Genomic DNA, 15237 nt, shown 5'->3' on the forward strand with positions numbered 1-15237 from the left:
TTTACCTACAGAGTGGTCAGCCTGTAGAATTCCCTGCCACAAAGTGGTTGAGGCCAAAATATTGAATGTTTTGATGATGATAGATATAGCCTATAGGTTTAAATGGATCAAAGGGTATGGGAGAAACCAGGAACAGAGTACTGAGTTGGGTGATTAGTCATAATGAATAGTGCAGCAGGCTTGAAGGGTCAAATGGCCTGTTCCAATTCCTGTTTTCCATGTTTCTAAATAGACTGCAGCAGGTCACCAAGATAGCTCACCATTATTTTCTCAAGGGCAGCTAGGGTGGGCAATAAAGGCTGGCTAGACACTGATGTCCACATCACATGAATGAAATAAAACAAAATTATGAGTGTCTAAAGTTAAATATAGACTGCAAACAGGTCTGACAGCCAACTTTATGGAAAGGTCAAAGTACTGAATCAGGGCTTTGACCAAATGTAGGGTTAGAAGTTAGGCTGAATGAATTCTGGAATTTCCACATATGATCACTCACCTCTACCCTTCCACTGACATTCACTCAATATGTCTAATTTTACTCTGTGCTGACTTCCCAAAACATTTGGTTGATTCTTAACAGTGTTAATACAGTTGTTGTTATCCATCTTCAATGTTAGAAAGTATTAAAGGAAAATTAAAATGGTAAATATTTTTGTCCTTGGTTGGTTGTAGCATTGGGCCAGAGTTTAACAGTTAATTCCTGGTGACACCAGGGCAACCCCTGGACCAGGCAACATGATATAAGGTCACAAGGCAAACCCTGAGGAATTGAAAGAGATGGTAAGATGCTGTTAGCAAAACTGCACAAGCCTAAAAAACAGCCTTCTCTTCACCCTCCAAAGAAAAAGGAGAAACTGCATGATTGACAGCAGCATGTGACGGGGCAGGTCATTGGTGGCTGCCACATAGAGGATCCATTGAACCACAAGAACCCCTCGTACACTTAACAGAAAGTACTAGATAATTGCCTTGGGGACAAAAAAAATCCGTAATTCTATCTTGGACTTCAAAGAATCAGCACTTGTCTGGCGGTTTACCTAGGCTACATTTCAAAACCATTAAAAAAAGTCATATTTTATATAACATCTCTTTCAACAGAGTCCAGCACCATCGAAATAGCCACACACAGCAACCCTAAACGTTCAACATATAGCTTACAGTGCCACAAGTATACAGAGAAACATCATTGGCTGCCTTTACTACGTTGCTTCTCTGCCCTTTGATTAAGCACATTTTTAGTGGCTTTGATAAGTTAAAGACTGATGCACAGATGTACTTTTTAAAAAAAAGGTTTCTCAGCAGCTTTTTTGAAATGATAGAATGCAAAAGCAATACCTTAAAAATTCTGGTGGTGATTTACAGTTTAAAAGCCTTCGTGAAAAGCTGGATACTGCCATGTGTTGGTCAGTTGGCACAGATGGAGGGCAGCAACTCTGGGACACACACACACACACACACACACTTAAATGAGCTCATGGAAGAGCCTAGTGTGGTCAGACTGAAAATGTCGGAGAGAAACCTTCACTGTATCTTTTGAGGCTTTAAAATAACAGAAAACTTTAAACAAAGTGGCAAGGCTCCACGTCTTGGTTGATTTTCTACTCCTGAATTAAAAGTTTATATTTGTTCACACACCTACATTTGAATAAATAGTGGCCAATACATTCAATGCAACTGCATGGTGGTTCCTTTGTGCATCTGCCTGGGAAATTGGAAGAGTTTTAGGATGACTGGGTGTAGGGTTCTTTAGGAAATGATGACACCAGGTTGAACGGTTCAAGCAGTAGCAAAGCAGAGGTTCAAATATCACAGCCAAAGTTTTACAGAGACCTAGCCTTTTCAAAATATACAAGAACTTATAATCCCTAGTGTGTAAACAGGCCCTTTGGCCCAATAAGTTCACACCGACCCTCCGAAGAGTAACCCACCCAGACTAATTTCCCGACTCTATATTTACCCCTGGCTAATGCACCTAACTGCCACATCCATGAACACTATGGGCAATTTAACTTGGCCAATTTACCTAACCTGCTCATCTTTGGATTGCAGGAGGAAACCGGAGGAAACCCACGCAGACAACTTTACACAGAGTTGCCAGAGGTAGGGATTGAATCTGGGTCCCTGGTGCTGTGAGGCAGCAGTGTAAAACCCCAAAGCCACCGTTCCGTCCTCAAACAAGGTTCAAACAAATATTGAGGGGAAACAAATGTTAACCTGCCAATTGAATCTGCTTGTTTCAGAATTCATACAACCGCTTAAAATGACCCTATTACAGAAAGGTTTCCCCACTAAGATTAAATAAGAAGAGCCACAGCACTGAATGTATGATGATGTTCAGTTGGCAACAATGAAATGGATAGAAAATTGAAAGGGAAGAGATCATTATTGTGCAACGCAACTAGTGAACTAGAATAGATCTAACTATATAAAAGAAGATACAGACAAAACACATATGCAGGAGTTCAGAGGCATCATTCACTGGTTTTCTTGCATTGGATATACCCAGGTCGTTTTTTTACTCACCACCCAGAAACACAACAGGAAACATGAAAAATGTTTTACAAAGTTTTACTTTTAACATGAGACTATTATGCCATAAATATGTTGCCATAAATTATGTACCCCTGCAGAGACAGCATTTAGCTGTTTTCATCACAATGTAGAGAACTGGGATAGTGGGTGAAACAATAGAGATGAGGGACAAACTCACCGAAGGAGAGAGCTTGCTTGCAGTCTCCAGAAACAACAAAGTCTTGGTGTGGTCAATCATGGGTGTACACTTGTCAGTTTAGATCACATGAATATTGCATTCAGTAATGTACCGTTATATAATGCCGACAACACAGCAAAGTAGCACAAGTTGCTTCTATTATCAATGATAAAATATCAAAATAGGTGGTCAAAAGCTTGGCCCAACTCTCTCCAAAAGGAGAAAGATGTACAGCTAAAGGCATGGCTTCCAATACAAGAGCAATAAAAAACAAAGTAGACAAAAGATAAAATTGGAGGAATGCAGAGATTTCAGAACATTCATAGAGAGGAAGGGGTAAAGATGTGGAGGAATATGAAAACAGCATCGAGAATTTTAAATCTGTGCTATTGCTGGACTGGTCCACAAATCTAAAACCCTTTTGCAGTGCTAGCAGAGTTTCAGAGGATGATGAATGCCGAGCATCACTGCAGATTCCTGGTCAAGCATACAAACGATAGCAAGTTAGCAAACCTCGAGATTATTGCTGATATAGCAGAGGACTTCTCCAATATATCCACCAACTGCTAATGGCTTTTACTCAGCACTCGGTATTGTTATGTCCCATTAACAGCAGCTGTTGGGTGTGCACCGAATGTCCACCTGCTCTGTGTTAGCATGTAGGCTCTGCCATAATAGAGAAATGCTACATCAGATCAGATGTGTTTCTAAAGAAAACAGCCATTGGAGTAAAGCTTCTGCTACCATAACATCATCTCTATTTGGTTTCACCCAAATCACATGAAGGACGTTTGAAAAATGGACAATGGAGTGTGAAATAATTCCTAATTCCAGGCTGCAGCATACCCAAACCATACAGCTCGATTACACCTGTGGTCAATAGCCTCAAGTAAATTATTCTGTAGCTGTTTCACATCCATTATTTGGCAGAATTCTTTTCCTTCCTCTCTAAATTTTTCTCTTCCATCTTCACAGCTTAACTCGATCTGTGGTACTGCCCCACAGGTGCTAGCAATCTTCTTATATCTCAGCCAACTGGCCATACAATATAGCTCTCAGGAATGAGAGCCCTGGCTGAAAATACATGCTCCTGCTTCCAAGGGTGTTGACGTGAATTGCAGTGTGCCCCCTGACACTTGGCAGGAATTAGCTAACTCAATACAAGCCAGAGACTGAATCTCAGACCTTTCTGGATCTATACCACCTGGGCCAGCACATCTACTCAACAAGTCAGATAACAGCTGTATTCTGCGAACTTTTCATCAGGACTTTTAGTTTATTAACCCAACAGAAAAGAAAACGCAATGGAAAAGCAGTAGACTGCATCCAGATTGGAGTGCAGCATCCCAATGGACTACTTAACTCAGAGTACATTTACCATATAGCGCTTTCAATTAAGTGTAAAACAGCCACACGTTACGGATCTAAGGCAGCTGTACTGATAGTAGATAAGGTGCCGGATGAATCTATCCGGATGTTGCAAAATGACCAAAAGGTCCTGAGAGGTTGCAGCAATAAGCAACCAGAATAATTTCAGGCATCAGAAATTTAAGCGGAGGAGACTCAAAAGAATGTTAAGCTGGCTTTTGTTCAAAAACAGGCTTGAATTGTAAACTAGGTAACACGTATATGGTTTACAAAGAGAGATTGGCAAAGTAAGACCAAGTAGTTATTCACAATGATTTAACATTCAAATGTCAGACATTTAGTTAAAATAAGTGAAAAAAAGGAAGCCTTGTGGAATCAGTTAGCAGGAAGGGTGCCGAAGACATTTCTGATTTAGGATATGGAAGAAATAAAAACAGACTTATCTTACAAAATGGAACAGGCAAGGCTGAGTCAATAACCTTGCCCTATTCTTAAAAATACTTAAATTATTCTTCTTTAATGCCCAGAACTCAAAACCCAGGAAACCCAAAGCAAAGTCCCATTTAGAGATAGCAGCCAATTTCAGAAATCCAGTCAGTTCCTTGTCTGTACAAAAAGCAGAATTGCACTCTAGCAGGAAGTACCTGAAATCAAAAGGTGGTGCTATTTGGGTGGGAGGGGTGGGGTCAAGTTTAAATTCTAGTTTCAGGACTAAATCAAAACTCACTTGTTCTTGTATAACTTTATTTGAATTTTCTAATTGTGAGGGTTCAGGGAATAGGGAAGACAAACCCTGGGGAAAGAATCCCCACCATACCGATGGATGTTTCCTGCTGGATGATTGCCCATAGCGGTAGGTGCATTAGTCAGAGGGGAAATGGGTCTGAGTGGGTGCCTCTTCGGAGGGTCGGTGTGGACTTGGGCCAAAGGACCTGTTTCCATACTGTAGGAATCTAATCTAATCTAATCTAACTTTGGACCCATATCTCAGGAAAGATGTGCCTGCCCTGGAGCAGGTCCAGAGAAGGTTCACAAAAATAATCCCAGGGATGGAAGGCTGAACGTATGAGAAATGTTTGAGGACTCTGGGACTATACTCGATGGAGTTTAGAAAGACGAGAGGGGGATCTGATTGAAACTTACAGAATGCTGAACTGCTTAGACAGAGTGGATGTTGGGAAGATATTTCCATTGGCACGAGAGACGAGGATCCAATGGTACAGCCCAAGAGTAAAGGGAAGACCCTTTAGAACAGAGATGAGGGGAAATCATTTTAGCCAGAGAGTGTGAATCTATGGGATTCGTTGCCACCGAAGGCTGTGGAGGGTAGGTCATTGAGAATATTTAAAACAGAAGTAAATAGGTTCTTGATTGGCAAGGGGATCAAGTATTTTGGGGAGGAAGTGGGAAAATGGGATTGAAAAACCTATCAGCCATGATCGAATGGTGAAGCAGACTCAATGGAGCAGAAATTCGGCCATTCAATCCAATGTCTTATGGTCTTACAGGATTGAATGTTTAGTGTCTCCAAAGGATACAATTAAAAGACCTATGGTGGTTTTGCCTTACTCTGTGAACACACACACATTCCAGACAGAGCATTGGGAACACTCTAGTCCCTCTTCCGAGTAGTATTGGCCAATTATAATACATTTATTATCGGCCTAACTGCAATAGCAGACCAAGTTTAAAACAAAAGTGGGGAAATAAGGAGATTTTTCTTTCTTAAAACTTAGTGTTTTGTTACAATTTGATATTTATTTGTGCAAGGATGGCAGAAGGAAGGGGAGGAGGAATCATTAGCAGTTCTGTTAAAGAACTAGCACAGATGCCCCCTGTTTTACCATGACAGAAATGTTAGTGGTATTTTACAGGTAATATAAAATTAATACAGATTATTAAAAGGGAGATTTTTTAAAAACAGGTTTCATTCCTTTCCGATCTCATCAAATGAGATTTGACATCCAATGCACACTGGGGGTAGCCGTATGCAAAGAGTAATATTAATCTTCAACAGTCCAAACGAGGTGATGCACTTTGGAAGAAGTAACATGACAAGGGAGTACTCGAAGAACAGCAGAACACTAGGATGCTCAGAGAAATCGTGGGCTGTTTGTCCACAAATCTCTGAAGGTGGCAGGCCAGGTTGATAGTGTAGTTTAGGTGACATATGGGATACTTACTTTTATCAGTTGAGGCACAGATTATTAGAACAGCAAGATTATGTTGAATCTGTACAGACCAGAGCTGCAGTACTGTCTGCAGTTCTGGTCTCCTCACTATATAAGTACGTGATTGCACTGGAGAGGGTGCAGAGGAGATTCACCAGGATATTGCCTAGGATGGAGCACTTCAGCTATAGAGACGTCAAATAAGCTCGGGCTGTTTTCTTTGGAGCAGCGCAGCTTAAGGGGTGACCGGATTAAGATTATAAAGAGCATGGAGAGGGTGAATAGAAAGCACTTGTCCCACTGTCGAAGGGTCAATAACAAGGTGTCATAATTCTAAAACAAAAGGCAGGAGATTTAGAGGGGTGTGAGGAAAAACATTTTCTCCCAGCGGATGATGGAAGTCTGAAATACTGCCCTTGAGGGTAGCTTTGGCAGGAAACTTCACAACCTTCAACAATGAGCATTTGTTATGTCATAACATTCAAGACTATTGGCTTAGTCCAAGAAAGTTGGACTCGTATGGATTTAGTGTAGCTTTGGCAGTACAAACATAATGAACTGAAGGGCCTCTTTTATAACTATACAATTCTACAAGTCCACTTGACCGAATACAGATCCTTAAGATTATGAAAAGATTTGACAGTCTGGAAATAAAGACTATGCTTCCCCTCACAAGAGTTCCAAACTAAAAGGTCTTAAGTACAATAGTCACTATTAAACTTAATGGGGAATTTAGGAAAACTTCTAAATCCTGAGTGTTAATAATATGGAATTCCACCACCGCAAGTAGTAATAAGGCAAATAAAATGGATGGATTCAAGTGGAACGTATTTAAAAATACAAAAGGGGGTGGAGAAGGTACAAAGCACTATGCTGATATGATTAAATCAAGAAAGTTGGAATATGGGGAGCGTAAACTTACATATGTGTAAGATAGGCTGACTGGTCTGCTTGACGGTAATACAATTCATGTACCTTCATGAAATTCTATTTAACAATGTCCATAGAACGAGCAAACCATCAGTCACCATGAAATACCACACTCGTACAATGGGTTCAAAAACTCAATGATTAGTGCCTCCCTCCCTCACTTCTTAGTTTCTTGCTAAGGATTAACTCCTACCCCAAAACAATACTGAAGTGGAAATGAACAGGTGTCATAAAACCTCAGCAGTCTAGGGGGAAAAAAAATTTAAACCATAGTACATTATGCAGAACAAGATACCCAGGAATTCTCTGCACCTTCTCAACAGGTCTGTGGGAGAGACAGGATTGGTGACTTTTAAATTACACTTTGTCATTCTATGTTTTATGTTGTTAAACTGAAATCACTGTGCTCAGTAATAAATATAGTATTTAAGCCTGCCACCAACAGAGACAGAAATCTCATGCAACAACCACTTGTTTACCCCAATGACCTAAACAGTCCTCAAATTTTCACTGTCAAGATCTGTTGTTAGAACTATTTGATGCCTCTTCTGTTTAGGGTCAGAGAAACCTCACTCTGGTGCTGTGAATATAGAACTTTAATGGAAACCAAGTTGAATTTTGAAGATTTAGATACTGAAAGCAAGAGAAACAGCAAGCAAGACTGAGAAAAAGGTAGAGAGAAATCATGAGAAAGAGGAAAGAGAGAATAGGTTAAGGGTCGAATGACCTATTTCTGCTCCTAATTCTCATGTAACTTAAGGGAGAGCAGGACAGAACTCAAGCACGGGAAAAGGAACGCAGAGAAAACAAAGAGAGGGAATGACAGAACGGGCAGAAAAAGGAAAATGCTTCAGAAAGGAAGGCTATGGGTAGTGTTGGGATGACATATCCATATTTGTGAACTATGTGAAAAAGAAACAGATATTGAATGGTTTGGACACTTGAAACCAAAGAACGAGATCAACAGTTTGACATGAGCTGTGATTCCCCCTGCTGGTTTCCCCCTGCCAAGTGTCAGAATGACGACTTTGGAAAAAGCAGCCAAGCAAACACTTTTAGGGAGATTAAGTACAGGGTTAATTGACGAACTGCTCAAAAAACCCGGTTCTGGAAGAAACTATGGGCATCTTGTTGATGGTTACTGACCCAGCCTTTGTTTCTGTTTTAAAAAGCTTTTATGGATCCAGATCGTCCAAGACCGTCAAAACTTGCAATAAAAGCAAGTTTCTCTCTTCCTCTCTTAGTTGAATTAATTGGGAACCTCAAAGTTTCCATATTTCAGTCTTCTGACCACCTTACATAAAGTTTGAGAAGCTGAACTGTAGCGACTTTCCCAAGACTGAGAACCCAGTGGCTTCCTATTCAGGCTGAAGTTTGTTTGCAGCTATCAGCATTTTTATTTTGTCACAAAGATTGAGAGAGTCCATGAAATTCTTGCTTTTGATTTTCAGAGAGCTTCCTGTTTGCCCTATTAAAACATATCACTGCATAATTATTGTGCAGTGTTGTCAAAGTGTGTCTGTTTGGGATGAAAAGCTGATGACGTTCTAATTATAGCTTAGATGCTCAATGGTTTTGCCAGTCATTTTTTTAAGAAATTAGTTTTGTTTTATAATAAAATGATTATGTTTGAGTTATTTAAGGAAATCTGGTGAATTGTTTTTCATTCTGGATTGCAGTACCAAAAGGGAAATGGTTGGCCAATTTAGTGATCAAATCAAAACATTTATACTAATGGTTCACAACTCCTGAAGCGGTAGAGCTGGACTAGTGTATTCCCCGTCATAGTTGTAACAGTAGCTATACAAGACAGGAGCACAAGATTATGCAGGATGATCAGCAGCACAGATTGCTTGGGCCAAATGACCAGAAACTACGGTGCAATTTCTATTTAAGTAAATACATGTGTTATGCTATAAATTAATAGAGTTCCATGAAACTGGGAAGATTAAATTCGCATTGTAACGGTATCAATTCTTATAAAAGCTGATCAAGGTATGCATTTAAGCCTATTGTTCTGTGACACAAGTTAGATTAAATTTGTATAAAGTAACTACAGATTTTTGCGATAAAGTTAAATTAAACACATATTCTGGATTGGCTGTTTTGAGGCTCATTTATTGGATATAATGGATATACCTGTATCAGCTGTTGAGATAGTAGTTACAATCCAGCAGCAGTACACCACTCTGCAATGCACATACAGAAATAGTTCTGTATTCATTGAGCAAGGATGAATTGCAGCTGTCCGACATAATCCTCTGCTTTGATCATCCTGATTTAGAAATGTACTAATTATCACAATTTCAGCAGTGAGCAGTATGAGACTCGGTGAAATGTATGGTTGAAATCTGGACAGGTTTTTGCAGTGAACTAACCATGGTGACTGCAATACACCATATGTTGAAACTAAAGATAAAAACAATTTGCCTCTCAATATGGGAATGAAGCTAAATTACCTCTCAATATAAAACTGGTGCATTTTTAAAACGTTTTAATTTGAGTGATTAAAATAAAATCTGAAACAGAGTATGTTTTCCATGTTGCACTCAGTCAACAAATCTTTCCACCACTTGCAAGCGAACAGTCCAGCAAAATTATAATACATCAGGGATACAGAGGAGATATTCAGGAATGTTTCATTACGAAATTGCAGGTTCTGCTCATAAATATTTTATATCATAGAAAAACTCTGATAGAAATGAAAACAGAAACTGTTGGAAACACATAGCTGGTCAGGTAGAGTCTTTGGGCAGATACTGACAGAAGGGTTGTGTTGCTAGAAATTTGTCTTTTAAATTTGTATTTTATTTTAATACTTCAATGGAGTCCACTCCGTACTGGATTAAACTAACATTTGAAAATACATTGTAAATCTCAGAGTCAGCATCAGAAGTACAAATATGCATGTTCCTTACCTCCATTCTGAGTAATATAACGAACCCATGGCAAAGCCTGGTAGCCACTTTTCTCAATAATCTTCAAGTAACGAACCTAACCAAATGAAAATAGATTCATGGTAAAATGGTCAAACACACTCCCCTTTTACCTACCATTAGATTTCCTTCACAAGCTTTAGAGTGAAGGTCATGTGTAGATATTTTGATAAAATAGAATGACTTTTTCCAGCTGCCATGACCTATACTGGGCAAGGGCCATCTCAAGAACATGAATGGAGCACATTACAGCGACGATAGCAAAGGGGAAAAGTAAAAAATCAGATGTGGTGTGCAAGAAGCCACAACCTCTCCTCTACACCCATCCCCTCTTTCCACAATGATGTTCTAACATGGGTCAATTAGGAGCTGCTGTTCCAGAAGGATCACTTACTAAATCTTTGAAGAAAAGTTGGAATTTTAGCTTGGTCCAGAGCTTTGTGGCCACCTTTGTTGAACAGACTACCCTGTAAATCCGTCAGATATAACTTTGCTGCATACCTACTATGAATAAATTGATCATGATTTGTCACTAATGTTCAATATTGATTTTGGCTTGATCCATTGGCTTTTTGTTGGAGTCATTTATTAAATTTGGTTGTTTCCAATATTGGTCTCCACAGGGATTATAAATTTTAGGAGATTGCCCCATTCTCTGTTCTCTTCTCTATGTCATTTACATACTTTGATCTAGATGATTTTGCATTTGACACACCTCTGTCCAGTTCAGTCAGTTGCACAAGTGCCTATGCAAGCACTGCTCCTTCAATAAACAGATATGTATCAGGTAGAGGCAAGGTATGCACTGTGAAAACTGAAAATGAAAATGTGCTAAAAGAATTGATTGCAAAAGATAGACTAAGAATAGATTTCTCTGGGGTTTATTTTGAGTAGGTTGGGGTGTGCAGCTGGGGCTGATGATAATTTGATCTGCAATATAAATCTCAGCTCCAGATCGAGTTGATGAACCAGAAAGGTGGTTTCTTGAAAGCTCTAAGGAGGTGGTTCTGGTAACTCATTCAACCAACTGAACCACATGATTTCAGGGCAGAGGTCACTTCAGTCTCCACAGGCTTTTTTTTTAAAAGACTAACCACATTTATTTTTGTAAACACAGCAAGAGCAAATATATATGTTTAATTTTAGCAAAGATCAGAGAGGCCTTTGATACCCACTCCAACTGAACTGAAGCCTCAGCATTTTAAATTTCTGGTCTGAAAAGAGAGCTTTGTTTTAGTTGACTAAAGATGTTACAAAATGAGACTTTTTAAAAAGTAAATTACACTGTAATTGGCTATGAAAGAATGTATGTTTCCAGATAAAAGACTTCACATATTCAGAGTTCAGACTTGAACTAAGTCCAACCAGTGAGCGATTACTCTATTCTCAATTATAAGTAACTCTATACGTGTTTTCAGTTTGCTGTTTAACAGACTTTACATTTAGCACTCTATGCCTCAAGAGTGAAAATAAATGAAGGTTCTGAAACATCAAATTAAATTAGTTTGATAAGTTTAGAAGCCTGTCCTTAAATGATAAGCTATGAAAGTCCCAACTCTGATTGATTTAGACATGTGGTCTGGTATTTGTGAAAGCAGGAAATGGAAAACAAACACCTGGCTGAAAGTGATGCAGTTTAAAATTATACAAAACTTGTACCTTATTTTACTTTCTTCAGGGACCACCCCCTCCCTCAAACAACCACTTGGTTCTATTAAGTTTTAGCTAATTGACTACTTTCTCTAGGTTATTCAAACCCAGATTCCTGAGGTTTCAACACATAATCCAGAGTGATTTAGTACTGAAGGTTGTGCCTTTTGGAGATGATATTCAACCAAGTCCCCTCTATCCATCCACATGGACAAAGATATCATGACAATAATGCTTTTTTGTTATTCATTCATAGGATGTTGGGGAATGCTAGCTAAGTCAATAATTATTGCTCATCCCTCATGGCCTTGAGATGGTGGTGATAAGCTGCCTTCTTGAACTGCTGTAATTTAAGGACAGAAACACTCTCAGTGCTGTTAGGGAGTTCCCAGGATTTTGACCATGAAGGAACGGTGTGTGGCTTGGAGGATTACTTGCGGGTGGTTGCGTATCTGCTGTCCGTATCTTTCTAGGTGTAGATGTAATAGATTTGGAAGGGGCTTCTAAAGAGTCTTGCTGACTTGTTACAGTGCATCATGTAGATGGTAAACGCTGCTGTCACTGTGCATTGGTGGTGGAGAGAGTGAATGTTGAAAGTGATGGATGTGGTGGCAATCAAGCAGGTTGCTATTTCCTGGATGTTGTGCTTTAGTGTGCTCATCTTAGCAAGTTAGGAGCATTCCATCACACTGCTGAGTTGTGCCTTATAGATTGGCTTTGAGCAGAAAGGTGGGGAATTAGTTATAACAGAAATTCCAGCCTCCCATTCCAGATTTTGTAGCAACAGCTGTTCGAATTCAGCAGGGTGATACAGGCATTCAGAAATGGTAATGCCACTAAACTGAAGCTTCAGCATTTTAAACTTCTAGTCTGAACAGAGATTTGATTTACAGTTTACTATAGGCACAGCAAAATGAACGTTTTAAAGAAGTAAATTATTGTGTAATTGGCTTTGAAAGAACATACTGCCAAATGAAAGACTTGACCCGTGCAGGGTTCAGACTTGGGCTCAGTACAACTGGTGAGCAATTGCTCTATACACAGTTATAAATAACTCTTTTCGGTGTTTGCAGTTTGCTGTTTTACAGGCTTAACAGATAATGATGAACAACATCAAGGGGCAATGGCTGGATTCTTTCTTGAAGATGATCAATGGCTGGTAGTTATGTGACATGCATGTTACTTGCCACCTATTAGCACAAGCTTAAATGTTTCCAGGTCTTGTTGCATCTCCAGGTGTGCCCTGATAATGGTGAGGTCATTGATGACACGAAGATGGATAGTTGTGACTAATATACAATCCAGAGGAATTCCTGCAGAGATGTCGGAGAGCTTCAACGATTGACCTCCAATAACCACAACGATATCTTGTGCCCAGTATGACTCCGAATAAGTGAAGAACTTTATACAATTCCCACGGACTCCAGTTTAGCTGGGACTGCATGATGCCACACACTGGAGGCTTGAGACCAGTGGAGTGCCACAAGGATCGATGCTGGATCCTCTACTTTTTGTCATTTATATAAATGATTTGGATGCGAGCAGAAGAGGTACAGTTAGTAAGTTTGCAGATGACACCAAAATTGGAGGTGTAGTGGACAGTGAAGGGGATTATCTCAGATTACAACAGGATCTGGACCAGATGGGCCAATGGGCTGAGAAGTGGCAGATGGAGTTTAATTCAGATAAATGCGAGCTGCTGCATTTTGGGAAAGCAAATCTTAGCAGGACTTATACACTTACTGGTAAAGTCCTGGGGGGGGTTGCTGAACAAAGAGACCTTGGAGTGCAGGTTCATAGCTCCTTGAAAGTGGAGTCGCAGGTAGATAGGACAGTGAAGACGACGTTTGGTATGCTTTCCTTTATTGGTCAGAGTATTGAGTACAGGAGTTGGGAGGTCATGTTGCGGCTGTACAGGACATTGGTTAGGCCACTGTTGGAATATTGCGTGCAATTCCAGTCTCCTTCCTATCGGAAAAATGTTGTGAACCTTGAAAGGGATCAGAAAAGATTTACAAGGATGTTGCCAGGGTTGGAGGATTTGAGCTATAGGGAGAGGCTGAACAGGCTGGAGCTGTTTTCCCTGGAGCGTCGGAGGCTGAGGGGGCTTATAGAGGTTTACAAATTACGAGGGGCATGGATAGGGTAAATAGCCAAAGTCTTTTCCCTGGGGTCAGGGAGTCCAGAACTAGAAGGCATAGGTTTAGGATGAAAGGGGAAAGATATAAAAGAGACCTAAGGCGCAACGTTTTCACACAGAGGGTGGTACGTGTATGGAATGAGCTGCCAGAGGATGTGGTGGAGGCTGGTACTACTGCAACATTTAAGAGGTATCTGGATGGGTATATGAATAGGAAGGGTTTGGAGAGATATGGGCGAGGTGCTGGCAGGTGGGACTAGATTGGGTTGGGATAACTGGTCGGCCTGGACAGGTTGGACCAAAAGGTCTGTTTCCATGCTGTACATCTCTATGACTTGGTCAGATGCTGCCTTTCTGTCAAGGGCAGCTGCCCTTACTACACCTCTAGAATTCAACTTCATTTGAACATGTTTGGAGAAAGATTGTAATGAGATCAGGACCTAGCTCATTAAGTGAGCGCTGCTTGATAGAATTGTTAATTACACTTTCCAGCACTGCAGTGATGACGAGAATAAACTGATAGGCCATTATTTGGTTTGGTTGGATTCATAAGAACGTAACAAATAAGAGCAGGAATAGGCCATCTGGCCTGTCAAGGCTGCTCAGCCATTCAATAAGATCATGGCTGATCTTTTCATGGACTTAGCTCCATGTACCCTCCCCCCACTCACCATAACTCAACTCCCTTACTATTCAAAAATGTACTTTTGCCTTAAAAACACTCAACAAGGTAGCCTCCACCGCTTCACTGAGCAGGGAATTCCACAGATTCACAACTCTTTGAAAGAAGGTCCTCCTCAACTCAGTCCAAAATCTGCTCCCCCTTAGTTTGAGGCTATGCCTCCTAGTTCTCGTTTCACTTTCCAGTGGAAACATCTTCCCTGCTTCTACCTTGTCTATTCCCAACATAGTTTTGTATGCTTCATTAAGATCCCCACTTATTCTTCAAAATCCCAATCTACTCAGTCTCTCCTCATAAGCCAACCCTCTCAACCTAGTGAACCTCCTCTTCGGCCTTCTTTAAATAAGGAGAGCAAACCTGTACACAGTACTCGAGGTGTAGCCTCACCAGCACCCTATACAGCTGCAGTATAACCTCCCTACTTTGAACTCCATCCTTCTAGCAATGAAGGACAATATTCCATTTGCCTTCATAACTACCTACTACATCTGCAAACCAACTTTTGCATTTCATTCACAAGGACATCCAGGTGCCTCTACATAGCTGCATGTCGCAATTTTTCATCATTTAAATAATAGTTCACTTTGCTGTTAGTCCTACCAAAATGGATGACCTCACATTTACCAACATTGGGCGAGGATCTGGCAGAT

At 40.2% G+C, this 15237-nt stretch overlaps 1 protein-coding gene across 1 annotated transcript in view; it reads right to left on the reverse strand.

The window, feature by feature from the left end:
* The window catches only part of LOC122565126 (AP-1 complex subunit mu-1), a 100644-nt gene that overhangs the window by 20857 nt on the left and 64550 nt on the right, over positions 1-15237 (reverse strand). Inside the window, exon 11 of the mRNA XM_043720762.2 lies at positions 10098-10173. Coding sequence (XP_043576697.1) covers positions 10098-10173 — 76 coding nt within the window. The remainder of the gene's footprint in view (positions 1-10097; positions 10174-15237) is intronic.

Source organism: Chiloscyllium plagiosum, unplaced genomic scaffold (genome assembly GCF_037043375.1).
Source record: "Chiloscyllium plagiosum isolate Xiang-an unplaced genomic scaffold, Cpla_swu_hap1 HiC_scaffold_28, whole genome shotgun sequence".
Classification (NCBI taxonomy): Eukaryota; Metazoa; Chordata; class Chondrichthyes; order Orectolobiformes; family Hemiscylliidae; genus Chiloscyllium; species Chiloscyllium plagiosum.